The 21,416-nt window shown below is 32.4% G+C and overlaps 1 protein-coding gene across 1 annotated transcript; it reads right to left on the reverse strand.

Annotated features, from left to right (window-relative positions):
* Positions 1-16,429: 16,429 nt before the first annotated feature.
* On the reverse strand, positions 16,430-18,440 carry LOC130823675 (60S ribosomal protein L32-1-like). Its single transcript, XM_057688404.1, has 4 exons — positions 18,323-18,440; positions 18,100-18,198; positions 16,827-17,008; positions 16,430-16,733 (listed from the first exon to the last, which is right to left on the reverse strand). Exons 2-4 carry the CDS (start codon positions 18,187-18,189, stop codon positions 16,604-16,606), a joined length of 402 nt encoding a protein of 133 aa, XP_057544387.1. The 5' UTR covers positions 18,190-18,198; positions 18,323-18,440; the 3' UTR covers positions 16,430-16,603.
* Between the last annotated feature and the right edge of the window lie 2,976 nt (positions 18,441-21,416).

Genomic DNA, 21,416 nt, shown 5'->3' on the forward strand with positions numbered 1-21,416 from the left:
AAGTGTGTTGCATACAAATCAAAGTAGTACACAAAATCATGATAGCAAAATAGTAGCATCTGATATTTTGATGATTATGTCAGTGCCCTTCATTGACTATGAGTTTTGTAATAAAAAAGATTTTTGACAAAAACTAATCATCAATTCATCTTCGAAGCATAACTTTCTGTTACCATGTCTAATAGTTATTATTGTACAATTTTATTGGATGTATTTTAGATTTTAATTAATAATATTGTATATTATTATCATTAATTAAAGTCTAAAACTCTATTGTTATTGCAACACGAAACAAAATTCAATCAAATGCGCAAAATAAATTTAGAGCCGTTTTGGACCCAGACCCGATACTAGACCCGTGAGATCCGTGAATCCGAATCTGGGTCATGACATATTGGACCCGCGGATCCGGATTTGGGTCATTCTTTAGAAAACGGATTTGGATCTGGGTCCACTTGGACCTGGTCCAGGTCTGACTCGTTGCCATCCCTACCAGGGAACAAGGAAAGTCAGTTGTTAAGTTAGATTGTGAACATTTGTTTCATAGACGTATAGTTGGATGGGTGCAAACTAATCAATCTTGTCCTCTTTGCCGCTTTGAGTTGCCCGTGTTTGATCTACTTCAATATTTAGATCCAATTACTATTAGACAACCTCGAATGGTATTAGGAATTATCGATTATGTTTATGATCCAAATACATGTAATTCTTCTAAATAATATAATATGAGTAATCATTCTTTTTATGTACTCTCCACAATTAAAATTTTACTATATTTTACTTTTCAAATTACATTGTATCAATAATTGACATATTTAATTATACATAATAAAATTTATAAAATACTGATATCCTCTCAATATAAAACCTTTCTACTGTAGATTGGTTTTGTTACTTTCTCTTTCCTGATTTTCAAAATTTTCTTTTCCGCATTTGTAGCGTGGAATGAGGAGTTGCACCAGAGAGCATCGGTGTATGCCTGCATGGCTGTAGAAGGGTAATGGTAAAACGGGCTATTATTTAGGATTTTAAAATTATTCTGGTCTTAAAAATTTAATTTTTATGTATAAGATTTATTTTAATTTAAATTAAATATAAGTATGATTTACATTTTTTGTTATATAATATGAGCTATTAAGCTTTTTAATAAAATTGTTAAAATATCAACAATTATAATCATATCATAAAATCTAATAAAAAGACTGAAAAAATTCAATTTCATGTGTCATACAAAACGAACTCGGTAAATTGAACGTGAGTATAAAAATTAATTTTGTTAATCAGATATAATCCTATTAAGATATCGAAAATGACACATATCTTAAAAATAACATTGTTTAATAAATTATATTATATTTTAATATGAACTCAAATTGCTCTTGTATAAAACTAAAACGAACGTATCTTATTTGAAAAGATCAAGCATTATTATATTTTTAAAAAATTAAATTATATTTTAATTTATGTCAATGCAAGTTTTCAGGCGAGATTGAGGGAAGGGGCTGAATTAGTTGAATTATAATTTATGTGAATACAGTAAATATTGTGAATACTTTTTTTTTAGGCGATCGTTTTGTAAATACTTTTTCAATATTACTTAGTTTTGTTTTTTTTTTCAATATTAGTTAGTTAGATATTTATTTTATAAGCTAAATTAAATTATAATTAAACCAACTTATCTTATTTTAAAATGAGATATTCTACATTGTAATAACGAATTTTTGCGAAAAGCTAATGGTAGCAAATCTTAAAAAAATTCCACAAATCAGCATTGAATTTTTAAAATTTAAGTTGTCATAAGATTAATGCTCAAAAAATATTAGATTATATTTTATTTGTTAGAATTTTTTAAGTTTATCCTTTAAAATTTGCTACAATTTAATTTTTGAACATGACTTATCCTTTCTTCAATTCTCATCTACATATTTTTAAATATCATTTAACTTAAATTTTCATTTCATAACCCATTTCTCTCAATAGGTACACCTTTTTCCAATCATTAAAAACCTAATTTTATAATTCTTTTAACACAAATAACATTATTAACACCCAAACGATTGCAATTGAACTAAATAATCAAGTTAAACAAAGATGTACTATATAAATAATCAAGTGAAATCTTATAAAATTCGTCTAAATAATTTTATTAATATTAATATTTTAAAACTTAATTAATGTAAATTTTCTTAAGATTTTTAATTACTTATAATTAGAATTTGTGTTGAATTAGTGCATTATTAAGCGGTTTTTTGGAATACTATTTCTTTGCAACCGCCCATTTCGGATCCAGCTAGTTTCTTGAGAGACGTATTTCAAGTCCAACCTATTAAAGATTAATATCTACTTACCACATTCTTAATGTCTACTTACATTGTTCTTAATGCTTACTTATCATATCCTTAATGCCTATTTTTAATATTTTAAATGTTTGTTTGAATCATCCTTATTGTCTACTTATAATATTTTTAAAAACATATAATAGGCTGACCTAATTAGAATTTATCTCTCTAAGAAACCGTCTCTCACGAGAATTTGTGTTTCAGATCTCCATCCAATGGTGATACTTTGGCGGGAAACTAAAAAACATCAGCGAAAATTCAACGGCAATGGCCAAGTCTAAGTGGTCAGTGGGGTCCAGAAAATAATTAGCCACCGCCATCCTTTAAAGCAACGTGTTGGCTCATTAGAGATTATAAAAATAAATTCGATGATGCATAAACTTATAATCGAATTCAATTTGATTTAATTTTAAAAAATAATTTACTATTATGTAAAAAATAATATGATCACAAAATTCGATTTCAAACATTTTCTCATAATCAATTGCAATTATTTTAGAATATAGCAGACTAATAGGATGGACCAAAATAGATGATATAAAATGAAAATTATATAGTGATTAGTGACTAACTGACGCTTGTGAGATAGAGAGAGTAGTACTATGATGTTTTATAGTTGACGAAACTCATTAAATCTATTTTGTGTTATGGATCCAATCCAATTGAAGTAAAATGTTTTTTGTTTTGCTTCACTTACATCGTCCTACATTTTACTAGTTTGGATTAAGTCTAATTTAGAGACTTCCTCCAGAAGTTTTAGAGGGATTATCTTGTGGTAAACATGTGACCAAGAGTGGGTGAGTAGTTTTCAAGAACAACACACACAAAGTAGAGAGAAAAGTGAGGTTTTCATTTTCGGAGTTTTTAGGACAGGTTTCAGTAATCTGTCCGTTGCCGGAAATTGCACCGTTGGATCATCCTCAAATTTTGGAAGCTTGTTCCTGACATCAAGAGCTTCATTTTGAACGGCTGAATCGTTGTTTTGAGCTCTAGTTAGGTCACAATTGTCTCTGGACATAAGTGCTGTTTTGGGGTGTTTTCTAATTCTCTTGCTCTCTAATTCCAATCTCTTATTATTTATTGTTGTTGGTGGGCTGTGGATTGTTGTGAACTACATTGGGTTCATTTTACCCTCAATTTTATCATCAATAAGAGAATATTAAGGGTGGACTCCTCAAGAGGTCCTGTGGTTTTTATCCTTCACATCGATGGGGTTTTCCACGTATAATCTGTGTGTGATGCTTGCATCTTATTCCGCTTATTATTGATGCTTTGTGACTGAAATATTGTTGTTCACATTTTATATTCTTTTTATGTGATATTTTGGGATGATTGGTTTGGAGATTTGAAGGATTGTCTCGAATTGGTGATCTAGTGAGTGTCGTAGTGACCTCTTCTGTTCCTTACACTTTGTTATAGCGTAAATATTAATTTATAGTTGAATAGTAAAACAAAAATTGTGTGAAAGGTATAAATAAACTGTTGAAATGGAGAGAAAGTACTAATTTGTTAATGAGATTAAAGATAAAAACTAAAATAATTGCCAAAAAAGAAAAAAAAATGTTGGGAAGTTACTATAACTGACCAAAATAACTCTTGCGGCTTTAATCAAATTTGAGTGACTATTACAGACCAAAATATAGTTTTCTCATAGTAACTGAAGGAGTACATTTGACCAAATAACTCTTACCGACTTAAATCAAATTTGATTGAGTATAAACTGGACAATCACTACGTCGAGGCTTATAATTTGACTTTCGAACATAATTGTTATTAGTAATAATTTGAATTTTTTTTTTAAAAAAAGAAAACGACAAAATTTTTAAAAATGAGAAAGAATAGTTACTTGAATTATTTTCTTTAATTAATGTGAATTTTTAATACACAACTTTTGTTAATTATACATTTTACAGTACACAACATTTTGATGTATCTCTGAATTAGGTAAAAGATTATTAAATTGATATTTTTATAAAGCCAATGAAAATTTTAACCCTCGCATCAAAAATTCTAGCTTCGTAGGTCTCACCGAAAGACGCGACGTCTCATACGTAAGTTAAATAGTTCATCTAATACATACTATAAGCATATGGACTCTTTATTTGAAGTCGTCTTACCGAGAGACAGTCTCTCAAGAACAACTCATTTTTTAAAAAAAACATTTCTTGATGTCGACTTCCAAACCACATCTCCTTTTACCCCAATATCAATGGAAACTCCTTTCTTGGTTATCCTTTATCAAGCATTCAATCCCTTTCTCCAACTTTTTTTTCAGTTGTGAAATCCATGGCTTTTGTTCTTCATGAAATGGATTGTTGTAAGAGTAAAAGTTGTTTAGATTCTTGCAAATTAAGGTTAAAGCTTTTGATTATGGTTTTTATTCTATAATACCCAAAATTGGAAACATAATATTATTCTAAGAGCTACACTTGTCAGATCGACATATAAAGTGCATGTTACTGTAAGGTAGTATGTTATTCTAATGGAAAGAAAGGCACATCGCCAAGGAGTTTCCAACATGAAGCAAAGCACCGACATAGTGAATGATGCAACGATTTCTCCGGATTTAGACAAGAACATAGAAGGAGATGGAGAAAATAACGCAATACGAATGGGAATAAAGATTTGAGTCATTTCAAGTAGGGAAGTAAGTTCCTAAAGCTCATAAACATCAACAAAGGTGCTTGATGTTTGGTTCATTAATAAGGGTCCGTTTGGTTCGCACAAGGGATTCGGAATGGAATGAGGAAAGCGAATGAAGGAGAAATAAATGAATTCTCCTAATTTAGCCTAGTCATTCGGCTGTGTTTAGGAAACGGAATAAACTGCTCATTGATTCCCTTTGTGACTGTTTGGTTCAAGTTAAGGAATCAAACTATGAGTTTTCAAATTCTTTTATATTTTTTCCAAAAATAAGTAGTTATTATATGATAAACTTGAAAAACTTATTTTTAAAAAAAGTATCATCAACCTGTATCATCTTTTCCTGTAATATGAAGAAAAAAACCATAACTCTAAATAATATCTTTCTAGCTCCATTGATTACAAATCCAAATAATCACTTGTTTCTAGATCAAAAATCATACCAAAAGTGTTTTAGTAAAACCCAAGTCTTTGCCAATAGTCCTTTCTAAATAAAGTTCATGCCAAAAGTAGTAGTTTGTGAACAACACCTAAATCAAAATCATACATGAAACCACAACATAAGATCTAAGCATTACCATTTCCAATTCCTCCAAGAAGACTCTTAACATAAGCACTTTTCAAAGCGTCGGAACACTTTGAAAATATCATGAGCTTGTTTAGTTGTGCAGTTAGAATGTTAGCCACTTCAAAAACTTGGGTAGGAGTGACACCTTCTAAATTGAAAGAGAGTAGTTGCTCTAGCACTTGCTCAGTCTTTTCAACTATTTTTTGCTCTCTTTCATCCGCACGCTGTTCACGATCATCAGTGTGTGCCATCACATTTGAAAGATGAACATTCATGTCTTTCATGAATGCTTGTAAGCTAGCCAATTCATTAGAACTTCCAGCACCACCATTTCCTCTCTTACTTCTTTTAGAAGTTTTTTCAGTCTTCATCTTTTTTGAAGGAGGAGAAGTAACAGTTTGAGTGGCATTACCACTAGCAGCAACTCCCTCATCATCACTTGAATCAAGTGTAACCTGTGGAGGGGCAACATTTTGCAAATTGTTGATTGCTTCAACAAAATCTTCAGCTGGTTTTCCAGTAGCATAATTCTTGTCATAAACATTCATGAGTTTATGAAAGTGCGAAAATAAAACTCCATACAAGTTTTTGCAATTCAGATAATTCTGAAAAACAAAAAAATGCTCAAATATACAACATTATCAAACTATCTCAAACATAATTAAAATGACCTTACAAAGGTTATCATACCTTGCAAAACTCGTCATAAACAGTCCGGTCCACAAAAATCATTTTTTTTCCATCATACCAAACGAATCCACTTGTATTTAACATTTGAGAAATAGCCCTAAACTTGGCTCCAAGTGTCTTAAGTCGAGAATTAATGTGTGGCATAGCCTTCAAACCACAACCAGGAAGAGCCTTACCTATGACCTCCTCTAAGCGAATCATGTAGCCGCTTCTGAATCCATTATCACACCTCCAGTGAGGATCAACAGCTAGCTCTGACAATTCTTCTACAAGAACTTTATCTTCTTGAGCAGTCCAAAATTGTTTGTTTTTTCCCCTTCCACCTCCACTTGCACCACTTGTGGTTTGAAGGCTATGCCACACATTGATTCTCGACTTAAGACACTTGGAGCCAAGTTTAGGGCTATTTCTCAAATGTTAAATACAAGTGAATTCGTTTGGGATGATGAAAAAAAAAATAATTTCTGTGGACCGGGCTGTTTATGACGAGTTTTGCAAGGTATGATAACCTTTGTAAGGTCATTTTAATTATGTTTGAGATAGTTTGATGATGTTGTGTATTTGATCATTTTGAGCATTTTTTTGTTTTTCAGAATCATCTAAATTGCAAAAACTTGTATGGAGTTTCAATTCCGCACTTTCATAAACTCATGAATGTTTATGGCAAGAATTATGCTACTGGAAAACCAGCTGAAGATTTTGTTGAAGCAATCAACAATTTGCAAAATGTTGCCCCTCCACAGGTTACACTTGATTCAAGTGATGATGAGGGAGTTGCTGCTAGTGGTAATGCCACTCAAACTGTTACTTCTCCTCCTTCAAAAAAGATGAAGACTGAAGAAACTTCTAAAAGAAGTAAGAGAGGAAATGGTGATGCTGGAAGTTCTAATGAATTGGCTAGCTTACAAGCATTCATGAAAGACATGAATGTTCATCTTTCAAATGTGATGGCACGCACTGATGATCGTGAACAGCGTGCGGATGAAAGAGAGCAAAAAATAGTTAAAAAGACTGAGCAAGTGCTAGAGCAACTACTCTCTTTCAATTTAGAAGGTGTCACTCCTACCCAAGTTTTTGAAGTGGCTAACATTCTAACCGCACAACCAAACAAGCTCATGATATTTTCAAAGTGTTCCGACGCTTTAAAAAGTGCTTATGTTAAGAGTCTTCTTGGAGGAATTGGAAATGGTAATGCTTAGATCTTATGTTGTGGTTTCATGTATGATTTTGAATTAGGTGTTGTTCACAAACTACTACTTTTGACATGAACTTTATTTAGAAAGGACTATTGGCAAAGACTTGGATCTTACTAAAACACTTTTGGTATGATTTTTGATCTAGAAACAAGTGATTATTTGGATTTGTAATCAATGGAGCTAGAAAGATATTATTTAGAGTTATGGTTTTTTTTCTTCATATTACAGGAAAAGATGATACAGGTTGATGATACTTTTTTTAAAAATAAGTTTTTCAAGTTTATCATATAATAACTACTTATTTTTAGAAAAAATATAAAAGAATTTGAAAACTCATAATTTGATTCCTTAACTTGAACCAAACAGTCACAAAGGGAATCAATGAGCAGTTCATTCCGTTTCCTAAACACAGCCGAATGACTAGGCTAAATTAGGAGAATCCATTCATTTCTCCTTCATTCGCTTTCCTCATTCCATTCCGAATCCCTTGTGCGAACCAAACGGCAACCTAATTGAAAGCAAGAATCAAATGGAAGAAGAGGAGGTGTCTTACAAAGCTAAAACTAGTAAAAAGTGAAGAGCTAAGTGAAGGTTGTGGTGGTGCCGCCTGCTGTTGGGACTGATGTAAAAGAGGAGCCGTGACTGTTTGTGGGAGACAGAGGAGTGGTCTGTGCAGCGGTGGCTGTCTGTAGGAGTGGTGGTGCCGCCTGCTGCTAGGACTGGTGTAAGGGAGGAGCCGCGAGGAAGAGAGGGGAACTTGAGGGAGAGAGAGTCGTGAAGGGAGAGAGAGTTGGGACTAGTTTTAGGGTTTGAGAGGAGAGAAAGTGATGGGTAATAAAGTGGGGAATGGGAATGGAAAAGTCTTGGGGAGAGTGGAGAATGACTATGGAATAATTTTGGGTAAACACAAAAATAAAAAAGGAGAAAGGGAATGATAGAAAGTGGCAAACAAACAACAACAAAGAAAATTGAGTCTGTCCATTCCCTTTCCCTTTGATTATTACACCCAACCAAACAGCCCCTAAGTATATTTTGTCCCTCTATTGACCCATTTCAATGCACTTCAATAAGCTCTTTCTTAAAAAAATTTCCCAAACTATGTCCCAAGTAAACATATATCCCAAACTAAGGTTTTTTGGGCCCCAATAGGTTGTGCAATGGATCTTAGGCTTTAAAGAAAAACACAAGACAACGTTTTTTTATTCAAGTGAAAATATTAGACATCGTTTTCCTTTCAGCTAAATTGTGCCAGCGTGAACCCTGCCCTTTGAACAGGAAAACACTTTGAGACTGTTGCTTTTGTTTTTATTTTTTCTCTATTAACTCCTTATAAATACATACCTGCAATAAAATCAAATATATACACCAATTTTATCAATTTTCTCTTTCAAACACCCAACATATAATAAATAACGTAAATAACATTAAACTTACAGATATATACAATTGTTCTCAAACCCTTAATTTATACGATGTAAATAACATTACATATACAAATATATACAAAGTTATATACATTATCTAAGATTCAATAGTTAGGTATATCCAGTGGCGGATAAGAAATTCAAAGTTCTATGGGCCACCAACAAATAAACAAAATTTCGGTAGAATTTCGTTTGTAAAATTAGCATTTATTTTTTTCAGTAAAAAGACGTTAGATTCGTAATAATCCCAAACCAAAGCCAAATTAATATAAAGTGATCACAATCTCAAAAGTTAACCTTTCTCTTTTTCAAGCCACTCCTTCATCCCACATATTTTGCTACGTTTAACTCAAAAAGCTCTCACGTTGACAAGTAATAAAATGTAGCAATTTCTTTGAGACTATGTTTTGCAAGGTTGTGCAAGTACACTATTTCTTATATCAATACCCAATTCTATTATCAATATATCAATATATCAATTTCAACAAACAAATCAGGCAAACAATTAACCTATATCTTCTACTCATGATAAAAACCCCAATTCAACATATAAATTCAGGAGAACACTTTGCTTCTACAAATAACGAATATATCAAATACATAACAAGGGTAAACAACCCAATGATGAAGAATTACAGGCATTGAGTTGGAGGAGCTGGTATTCAATTTAGTGATAAAATTACAGGCATTGCTTCTACTAATAGCCTTTTATTGATAAAATTAATCCATGTCCATCAATTGACAGTGGAGTTAAAATGGAAACTTTGTTAACATATAATAAAATTTGACAGAATTCATCATTGGACAAGTATGATCAAGGTGAACTCCTTTCTTTGTCATACAACCAACAAATTAAATTGGACAAAGAAAAAGTAAAACCCATTAAAACTCGATCAGAATAAGCCAAATTTGACTGCATCAACAAAAGAGAAAGAAAAAGAAAGAACCTCCTTGCAAACAAGGGGGCTAACGTCAGGCGGTGCTGGATGGGCTCAGTGGCTGGGCTAGCGACTGGCGGCGGCGGCTAGGCATGTGTTAGGAATTTAGGGTTTTAAAGGGGAGAAGGGAGAATGAGAGAGAATATACGGAGGCGCGCGTTTTCGTTCCAGTTTCTGTCTGACATTCTAGGTTTCACCTTTTTTTTTAATATTGTCCCTGGTGCACGGGCCTGGGGTGCCCCTACCTGGATCCACCCCTAGGTCCTTATAAAAAGTATCTAGATACCGATAAATTATAGGAAAAATTATCCTGAATAATACGAACTTTCACTAATTTTCCTACAATAATACGAACTTTCAATTAACCATGAATACTACGAACTTTAATACATATTTCCCGCTAGCATACCTGACCGGTTCTTTACCTGGAGAAACGGTAAATTCCCCATTTCTTCATTATGCTAGCGGGAAATATGTATCAAAGTTCATATTTTATTCATAGTTAATTGAAAGTTCGTATTATTGTAGGAAAATCAGTGAAAGTTTGTATTATTCAGGGTAATTTTTCTTACTTAGTTTTATCAGCCAAAAAAAAAATTTTAAAGAATGAGTAAGTTTACCGGTAACAGGTAAAATGGTATGCCAGCGGAAAATATGTATCAAATTTCGTATTATTCATGGTTAATTGAAAGTTCGTATTATTGTAGAAAAATCAGTAAAAGTTCGTATTATTCAAGGTAATTTTTCCTAAATTATAAGGCTACACTCACTATTTGATTACTCTCATAACCCTTAAGTTAATGGGATGAACAAGAGATTTATAAATATATGAACGCTCGCCTTGAGAGGGTCCACGAGCCATCATATGCACACTAATGTATATGGTGATTAATGTTCAATCAACGTTCTCGAAGCATCTACTTGTATGGATAAAACATGAATAGCATCCTGCATGGTCGAAGCAGGTATTCATATTCAAGGCCCACCATCACACTGTTGCCAAGGGCAATACTGGGTCAGCTTCAGGTGCACAACTGTACAGGGCCCCGAAAATATAAGGCCTCATATATTAATCACATACTCTAAATAATAATAATATATAAAACTGTCACAACTGGCCAAATATTATCCTATCTCATGCGGTGCCTGGGTTCACTACTCGCTGGGACGAAAATTTTTGGATACAAATAAATTTTGAAGTGGGCTCATGCTCTCTCCTCACGTCAAGTCCAAGCACACCAACCAAGTACTCCATCCAATTCAACACTAACGTCCTATTTACTTTATGCATTCTATCCAATGCACTTATTCAATCCTTAATATCTCTAATTGTGCATTATTAAAAATTATGGAAAGTTGATATGAATAATCCTTGCATTGAGACGAATCAAACAAGTTCCCACATGACTATGTTTTAACTTGTAGATTAATAATAAAATACAAATTAATCCTTGCATTGAGACGAATCAAACAAGATCCCACATGACTATGTTTTAACTTGTAGATTAATAATAAAATACAAATTAAGGGTAAGAGATAAATAGTGTCCAAAAAACAAATAAGACGTTAATACTAAATTGAAAGGAATATTTTTCAATTGCATTCAATTGCTTTTTTGATTTCTTTAATTCTCTTTCTTAAACTTTATTTTGCAATCTTTCCCAAAATAATCTTTTATCTTCTCTTTCTCAAGTTTTTCTTCTCAAATTATTTCTTCTCATTCTTTTTGATATCCCAAACTTTTATGTAAGTAAAATTTAACAATTTATTTTAGAATGTAATTTAACAATTTATTTTGTATTAAGAATTTTTGTAAGTTGAAACTTTTTTTTCCAATTATATATGAAGGGCCCCTTTTCTTCAAAATTGCCAACATAAACAGGGCCTTCGCAATTTTTGATCCGCCTGTGACTATCGCATATCTTAAGCACTTCGTTTGACCGTTCAGAACATACATGTCGCTGAGTGTGCATGTAGTCACGAATGTGCATCATCGATTGTGTTCACAAAAAAAAATTTCAATTACAAATTATGTTAACATTAAATATTAATTATATTAAACCGAAAAAGAAATGACTCACCATGACATGTAATGGCATGCATGACAGAGTGTTTCAAAGAGAGCGGCCGATCTGATTGATATCTTCGGCTGATGAACCATCTAGTGATACCACGAAACAAATTGAGATAGTCATCGTAATAATCCATTGGTTCATCAATCTTCTTCCCTAAACTGCGTAATCTTCGCATACCTCCTAACTCTCGATGTATCCGCAGTGATACGCAGTCAGTTGACCCCGACCTTCGCTCTGCAATTCACCTTCTGGCGCAAATCATACAGTCACATGACCCGTTTAGGGTAGTGGTATACAACCTCGTTAAAGAAGATCAAAGGCGTTTGTACACTCATATTTGTTACCCTTATAACTGGCATACAAATCCCATATTATCTACGACATTAAACTAAGAAACGAAATAAATTGTTGTGAATTGAAAAGCAATCAAAGTACATGTACACTAGTCATGCGATCGAGTGAATCGCATAAGCGATGTACACCTCGTGAGGTGTGAGAAAGCATCAAGCGAGACATGAGCCGTCTCAATCTATATGGCTCGTCCTCTACGACATCCACCGCAACCCATCATATCTCTAGTGTCGTCGAGTTAGGACAGCAGGAGCGTAAAAAGAATATGTTTCTATATCCACAATTGTATAATACAAATAAATATAAGTAACGTTGTGTTATAACGTCATGATGATGTAATATATAAGTAAGGTTTTGTACTACATGTAGGATGACCAGTGGACCCGCAATGTCACTAGTTGCTTTCCCTCTGTTAATTGAAGCGGCACAACACAAATGCCTATAAAAGAAAGCAAGTGCGACACTGGCCCAGCTTTAGGACGTTGTGTCACGCCAATCTTAATCAAAAAGCTCTAAAAGGATCTCTTGCATCTTTTTTTCAAATTTGTTGACAAACAATTAGCTGGAAACAATCAAACAAATACCCAACATTAAATGTGAGCATAACGCTCTACATCTGCATCCACAGCATCAGGGGCAAATAAATGACCGAAAGTGTGAAGCATCCACGTCAGTTTCACTAAAGACCCAATCATCACTTCATCGGGTGGTAGAACCCTAAACATCATATGTATCTGTTTTTTAGGCCTTGTTTAGATAGATGGAAATGGAGGGAAAGGAAAAAAAAGATGGAGATTCCCTTATTTTGATAGCAAAAAGGCAGAGAAAGGATTTGGAGAGAATGAATTTGGAGGGATTAAGTCCCATCATTTTATTAACATTCAAATCTTTCCATAAGAGGTAAGATTTGAAAAGAAAATACAATTTTTTTTCTTTTCTTTCCCCTTCCTTCATATACAATGGGATCTTTCCCTCTTTTGCCCTTCCCTTCCTTTCCCTTCCTTCTTTTATTTTCTCTCCTGATCTATTATCTAAACATGATGATATGTATCAGAGTCTATCTGACTGGTCCATATAAAAATGCGAACAATGGGTACTCTGTGAAATTAACATTGAAGGATCTATAAAACCACGATTCTCTATCCTATTTGTTCAATTTTTTTCTGTTTTCATTGTGATTATTCAATTCAACATTCATTCATTACTATATTTAATTTGTTCACTTCATTGTTCAATATAGTATTGAATGTTGACGTTGAATAAATATAGTAATGATTGAATGTGATATATTAATGAATAATTTTGATGTTGAAATGAATATAGTAATGAATGAATATAGAATTCAATAATCATAATGAATAAGTGAACAAATTGAACAAACAGAATGAAAAATTATGGTCTTATAGATCCTTTAGTGTTAGTTTCACAACGTACCTATCGTTCATATTTTATATAGACCAAACAACTAGACTCTGATACATTGCTTCATACACGACACCACTCCTCAGTATTCATTGATGGCCCTAAAACGATAGGGTTTTGAGGTACATGCGTGAGCGGGGTCTATACGGCATTCATCAAGTGGGTCGAATACCTTTACATCAAGGTATAATTATCGCTCTAATTGAGCGGTGGAGACCTAAGACGCACACATTTCATTTATCGCTAGGTGAAGTGACCATTACACTGTGTGAAGTTGCTATACTTACAGAGTGGAAGGACAGTCATCGATCCTATATCGAGCTACACTAAAGAGTGGATACATAGGATGTTCGGGGTCCTACCACCTACAAAGCGATGATTGGGTCTTCGGTGAAGCAAACGCTAATGCTTCACACCTTCGGTTATTTAGCGGCCCCCAATGCTGTGAATGCAAATGTAAAGAGTCATGCTCGCATTTACCGTTGGGTAAATATTTTCAGCTATTTGATTGTCGACAAATCCGAAAACGAAATGCAAAGGATCTTTTTGGAGCTCTTTGACCAACATTGGCATGACATCACATCCGATAGCAGGGCTAGGGCAACACTTCTTTTACTCTATAGACATTATATCGAGTCGCTTCAATCAACAAAGGGAAAGTAGCTAGTGATATTGCGGGTCCACTGGTCATTCTGCAGGTAGTGGAAAATCTTACTTAGATTTACATAATTATGACGTTATTGTGAAACGTTACTTATATTTACTTGTGTTATACAGTTAGATATGGGAGCACATTAATTTTTGTGCTCCTGTTATCCCAACTCGACGGTGCAAGGGAGATGACGGGCAACCCATTCTTCTCCGTGTTGAGCCGGTGGATTCTATGGAGGACGAGCAATATAGATCGAGATGGCGTGTGCCTCAATTGACGCTTTCTTATACCTCACAAGGTGTACATCCCTTACGCGATTCACTCAAATCGCATGACCAATGTACACTGTAAAGGTACTTTGATCACCAGAATACCATCAAATGTTGCACGAGAAGGTGGAAGGTCGCGATAACTGGGTTGCATATCATTGGGGATATATCTAGGGTGGGAGAAACGCAAAGATTACGTAGTTCAGGGAGACGAAGTTGATGAACCGATGGATTACTATGATGATTGTCTCAATTGGTTTCGTAGTATTATCAAACGGTTCATCAGCCAAGGATATCAATTAGATTGGCCACTCCCTCTAAACTGCACTCCGTATGGTGGGCCATTACATGTCATGGTGAGTTATTTCCTTTTATTCAAATTTAATTGATATTTACTGTTAACCTAATTAATAATTGAAATTGCTTTTTGTAGACGCAATAGATGATGCACATTCATGACTACATGCACTCAGAGTGATATGTATGTTCTGCACAGTCAAACGAATTGCTTAAGGTGTACAATAGTGTGATGGTGGGTCGTGGATATGAGCACTTGCTTCGACTATTACTGTGGGACATTATTCCTGGTTCATCCACACAAGCAGATGCTCCGAGAATATCAACTAAGGATCAATCGCCATATATACTTAGTTTATATCCGACGGCTCATAGGCCCTCTCAGGGCGGGTGTTTATACGTATCTCTTGTTCATCCCACTAACTTTAGGGTTTGAGAACAATTAGATAGTAAGTATACCCTTGTAGTTTATCCAAGTCTAAATTCTATTTATGAAGGCAATATACCCCCTACTTATTCTTAGACTATGTATGTAACTTTGTATATATTTGTATAATTTTGGGGTTGGAGAACCATTGTATATATTTGTATGTATAATGTTATTTAGATTGTTATATATTGGGTGTATGAATGAGAAAATTAATGAAAATTAGTGTATGGATTTGATTTTACTACAATTATGTATTTATAAGAAGTTGTACATAAAAAATAAAAACAAAAGCTAGAAAAACGATACTTCAATCAGCGTTTTCCTGGAAGGGTAGGGACAAGGCTGGCACAATTTAGCTGAAAGGGAAACGTTGTAAAAGATAACGTTCTCACTTGAATAAAAACGATGTTATAGACCAAACCCAATACATGACTCATTGGGGCCTAAAAACGCTCTTTAAGATAGCGTTTCAAACGCTTAGTTTGGAAAATATGTTTGAGGCTTAGTTAGGAATTTAAATTAAAAAAAAAAAAAAACTAATTTGTTTCACTGTTTCCTCAAGCTCACAGCCTAAAGGGCAAGTCCATCTCAATAACCATTTTTACATTTATCGTGTTGTAACCCATTGCCTCCGATGGAAAGGGAGTGACTTATCTCATACAACATGACCTCCATTTGTCAGCACTAAAGAAGTTTTGTGTCATTGCCTCCATTAGAGAGTGATTTATCGCCTACAACATGACCTCTATTTGTCAGCTCTTGAGCACCATTACAAGTTTACAATAGCCTTCATCTGGATTGTAATTTGTATAGTTCAAACTTTAAACTCACAATAAATAATCAAATCAGTGCCAAACAATGTTAGCAAGATATAGTTCCCCTAGCACAAGTACACTCATCTATCTTCCCATCTTCTGTATTCATCCTACCATGAGCATACGCTGTAAAACATATTTCCACCCTACCAGTCTATGTGTCATTTTTTTTACATTATTGATCAATCACTCGTAATTTGATATTACTCTTAAATCTAAAGCTAAAAATATTATTTAATTCATCTCAATGCAGTGAGCAAAGATGTCAAAATGAGAAAGCAAAAAATGATATGTGCGCAAGCTCTAAGAAATCCAACACGAGAACCAAGAGTAAGCAGATGTAGTAACCATTGTATATCATTCATTAACTTCAAAATTTTCTAACATAACTTTAAGGTAGAAACTGACACTAAGTCATATATAATAAAGATCTAGTACAAAATTTCTCCTAACGGATGCCACAGTGAAGCATAAGAGGAGTTTCAAAGAAAAGATTACTCATCTTCCTGGCTACGCAGCCTAGCTAGCTTGTTTGTTACAACAATGTCTAGCTGTGCAGCACGCTCAACAATATCTTTTCGTTTTTTGGTTGAAACATTATGTGCTATTTCCGCACAATACATCCTGAACAAGCAATGATAAATAGTTCCCAGTCAGACAATACACAAAAGAACAAGGACAACATGAAACGAGGGGAGAGAGGGGTAAATCTGCTACCTGTTGTGCATCATTAACAACCCCAGCTCGTTAACGTTGTGAACAACGAACTTCTTAAAACCATTTGGTAAATAGTGACGAGTTTTCTTATCGGACCCGTACCCTATGTTGGGCATAAGAGTGCATCCCTTGAACTTCCTTCTTACCCGTGAATCAATACCCTTGGGCCTACGCCAGTTAGTCTGCAGGAGGCAAACATTTCAGATCAATGAAGAAAAGCAATTCCAAACAAAAAAAAGATGTTAAATAACTCCATAGTAATCTCCATAAGCCTGCATTTGGTACGAAAAGTTGACAAGGCAATAGGCATTACTCTTCAACTGGATAACAACTACACCTGTTACATACAAATTGCGAGGAAACAAATGACATTTTTTCCTCCTTCATGCTCAATCTCTCCCACTAGAGATTTGTCCCAATTTTCCACTCTCTAATTCATCCAACTACTCTCCTCAACAGCATTATATTATTATTGCGACTAAGACTTCAGCATTTTTCGAGTCACATCATTATTATTATTGATTGAGTTCAATTTATTTCTGCATGTTCAATTGATTTGAATGCCACTTTTAGGAAATCCAATGGAACTTTATTTCTCAGAATTGTGTTCCTTGGACTCCAGTTCAAGAAAATGAGGTTGACAAAGCAATCAAAAAATTCATCAAACTTCCAGAAATCATCTCAATGGTATCTCTTCATCATCATAGCATGTCATCTATGATGGCTCTTCAGTTTCTAGACAGGTCAGTCCTCTGCAATTCCATATCTTTAAATTTTTTTTCTTCTGATTTTTGATTTTATTGAGCTTACTTTATCATTGTTTATCGATCTCAAATTGTGAAAAAAAAAAAAAAAAAAAACTATCTGGCAAATTGGAAAAAGGTTACATTGCTGTATTGTGAGGTTAGTTGAGCGGGCATGCTCTTGGTAAACTAGAGTTTTAATTAGGTTTCAAATGGTCAATTTGCAGGATAAATGACATTGATTTGTCGGTATAGTTTGTAGAATTAGGCAAGTTTTTTGACATATATTTGACGCCATTGAAGTTGTCCGTAAGCTTTTAGCAAATCTAACTCTTATTTCTGAAGCCATCGAAATTATACCGATTATTTTAGTTTATTTTTAGAAAATAAGGTTCAAGCCAAACAAACACTAATTTCAAAGCTTTTCATCACCTTTACCTTTTCTTAAACATTTCGATTCCGCTCGCCTCCAATTATTTAAACCAAACAAGACCTAAAATACCTAGAAAGAAACCATAGAAAGACCTTACCTTAACGGAGATCTTGCGGTCGCTTTGAGGCCTCTTGAATTGCTTGAGACGTTTCTTAATGATTTTTTTGTCCAATAGGGGTACCGCCATTGCTGCTTTCTACAGATTATCAAACAAACTGTGAGTTATAAAGTGTATTATAGCAATATAATCATTGATGCATGAATTTAATACAGAAATCATGGAAATGCAGTATTGAAGAACGAGAGAGAAAGAGAGAAACCTTCGCGAGACTGGGAGCTTTCGCGGCTACCGTCTAATCCGATATGTCGCTGCTAGGGCTTGTTTGCTGTTCTTATTTACTAGTATTTAAATTCCAATATTGACCCATACCCGAACTCGCTTGGCCGTTCCAAATACTTCCAAACATAGCACCCAAATTCTTTTATTAAAGGGTTTCACCAGACATGTCTCATACTTGGTTTAAATAACCTAATAATAGTAACTTTTAGTTATAAACTTTTTGTTTTGAGATCGTCTCATCTTGAGATAGTCTTATCATATCATACTATTTATTAAAAAGATTGAAAAATTACAAGTGCATTTATTGAGAGTTTTCCACAAGGCCTACAACAAATTATGATATTTGCTAAATATATATTATTTGGCAAGTTATTTTTACAACCAGTTATTTTCTACAAATTAAAATAAAAAAAAATCAAACATCTAAGTAAGTTGTTTTTTTAATTGTTTTCGATTGATTTAAACAATTGTAAATTTTTAATATCTTCACTTTTAAATTTGATCACAATCACATTGTTAACATCTATCTATAATCTATAATCTATAAAAACTACTAATTAATAAACAAGACTGACACGTGTTACACTCTCAGCAGTGAAAATCATTTCATAATGTAGTACAATTTAACATACATAAGAAAATTTGGTAAACAATATCATTTACAAAGTATTTACCTTGGTAAAAGAGAATAACTTCGTGATATAGCAAAATGAAACATGACTAAATTTATAAACCAGAATTATTTTCCAATATTATTTCCAAAATAAAAGAGAATAATATCTTGATATAGCAAAATTATTTTCAATATTATTTACCAACCGTAGAATATTCATATCTTCATAATTATAGTGACATATAAATTCATGTCATTGCTACTTATTTACTTCGTATTCCTATTTGCTTAAAAAATTATTTTTATTTAATAAATAGGTAATTTCAACTATAAATAATTTTTTAAAGAAAATAATTATACGAACGGTAACATTTTTTCAAGATCTTTAAAATGATATCAAATTTATAATATTTTTGACTCTTTTAAAATAAATTAAAAAAATCATTTAATTATTCAAAAATAATATTGCTTTATTATAAAAAAAATAAATTTATATTAATTTAGTAAAAACTTTTATGTAAATTTATTCATAAAAATATAGTTTTGGAAAAAATAAATATAAGATATCACTAAAATGCAATTGCAAACTACTTGCCTACTTTCTATTTGCTTAAAAAAAGTATTTTTAATTACTAAATAGATAATTTTACCTAAAAATATTTATTTTAAATAAAAATTATACAAACGGTTTTTTTCATGATCTTTAAAATGAGACCAACTTTGTAATTTTTTGACTCTTTTTAAAAAAATTAAAGAAATCTTTCAATTAATAAAAAAAAAATAATTAGGCTTTGTTTAAATACTCCCTCCGTTCTTTTAAGTTCTTCTACCTTACTATAACGGGTAGTTTCATAAGTCTTTCACTTTAGAATACTTTATATTTTTAGAAAGTTTTTATCCCACTTTTACTCTTTAAAACCTCCATTTTCTTTTAATGTACCCCTTTTCTTTTATTTATAATTATTTTCTCTCTCATACTTTCAATACAATCATTACTTTACACTACTATTTAATTAAAATAATACCTGCTATAACCTCATACTTCCAATACAATCATTACTTCACACTACTATTTAATTAAAATAATACCCACTACAACCCAAAGATTTTATCTTCTTTAATTTGTGTGAAAAACTCAAAGTGGAAGATAAAAAAGAACAAAGGGAGTAAATCATTTTGAATTTATTTTAAAATTGTGAATTAGTTGTAATCATTTACTTTTTGAAACAAACTTAAGTTATTCATAATACATTTTGTTTTACCATTTATTATTTCATAATTTAATAGAAAATAAATTATATACTCAAAAATCTTTAAAACAAATATTACACATATAATCTTTAAAGTAAATAATCTTTAAAACAAATATTATATAAGTAAAAAATTGAATTTTTATCGACTCAAAAACTTTTTTTTCAATCTCTGTACATAGCACGAGTATCTATCTAGTAGGTATATACGAATTATTGTATTTTCTTTATAATCTACACACTTACATCCATGCATTGCACGGACATACATTCATAAAACAAGGTCAAACAAGAGAAATAATACTCCCTCCATTCTTTAATTATGTTCCTATCTGTCATTCAAGACGATTTTATTTGTTGTTCTAATGAATATCTTTCTATTAATATCATGAATTTTGGAAAAGTAATATTCTTTATCCGCATTTTAATATTTTAGTAATGCTTATAGTCCCTACATATTTTCCACTAGTTAAACAATTCTGATCCATTTGGTAGTCGGGACTAAAAATTGGGAATAGTAATAATAGCAAGTTAATTTGTGTAATTTTGGTAATAATATTTTCTTAGACAAGTTTAATAATCATGTTTATTCTCATTCAATAATTTCATTATTTCACAAAATTCGTTTTAATGCATTATCATTTGAAAATGCGATATTAGTTGGTAATGAAAAATTATAAACAAAAAACTTTTTATAATGACATAATACAAATTATTTTTGTATTCTCATTATCTAGTACTAATTACTAAACATTTTTACAACTCTATATTTACCACAACTTAATACTTAAAATAATTTACACAATAGTTTAGCTAGTGAACTAAAACTAAGCTAAAATACATAACCCATATTAAATGATATTCTGATATAAAATCTAAAATCTAAATTAAAACAAAAAAAATATAAAAAAAATATGCAAAATACGGTACTACCAATAGGAGTGGAAAAAAGATATACAGAATTTAGATTTACAAGTTGAAGATGACTCTAATATTTTGAGATTCAAACTTTGCCATTAAACTGTTTTATTCCAACTTATTCCCCTAAGCTACTTGTTTGGGTGATAAATGGTAATTAATATACAACGTTGGTAAGAAAAATACAAAATTAACACATACAATAAAACATATCCAGTTTAAAAACTGAAGTAATTCACAAAAAGCTCTCATATCTTGCATTACTAAGATATAACTTGGAATATTAGTAACAA

Source organism: Amaranthus tricolor, chromosome 9, assembly GCF_026212465.1.
Source record: "Amaranthus tricolor cultivar Red isolate AtriRed21 chromosome 9, ASM2621246v1, whole genome shotgun sequence".
Lineage (NCBI taxonomy): Eukaryota > Viridiplantae > Streptophyta > Magnoliopsida > Caryophyllales > Amaranthaceae > Amaranthus > Amaranthus tricolor.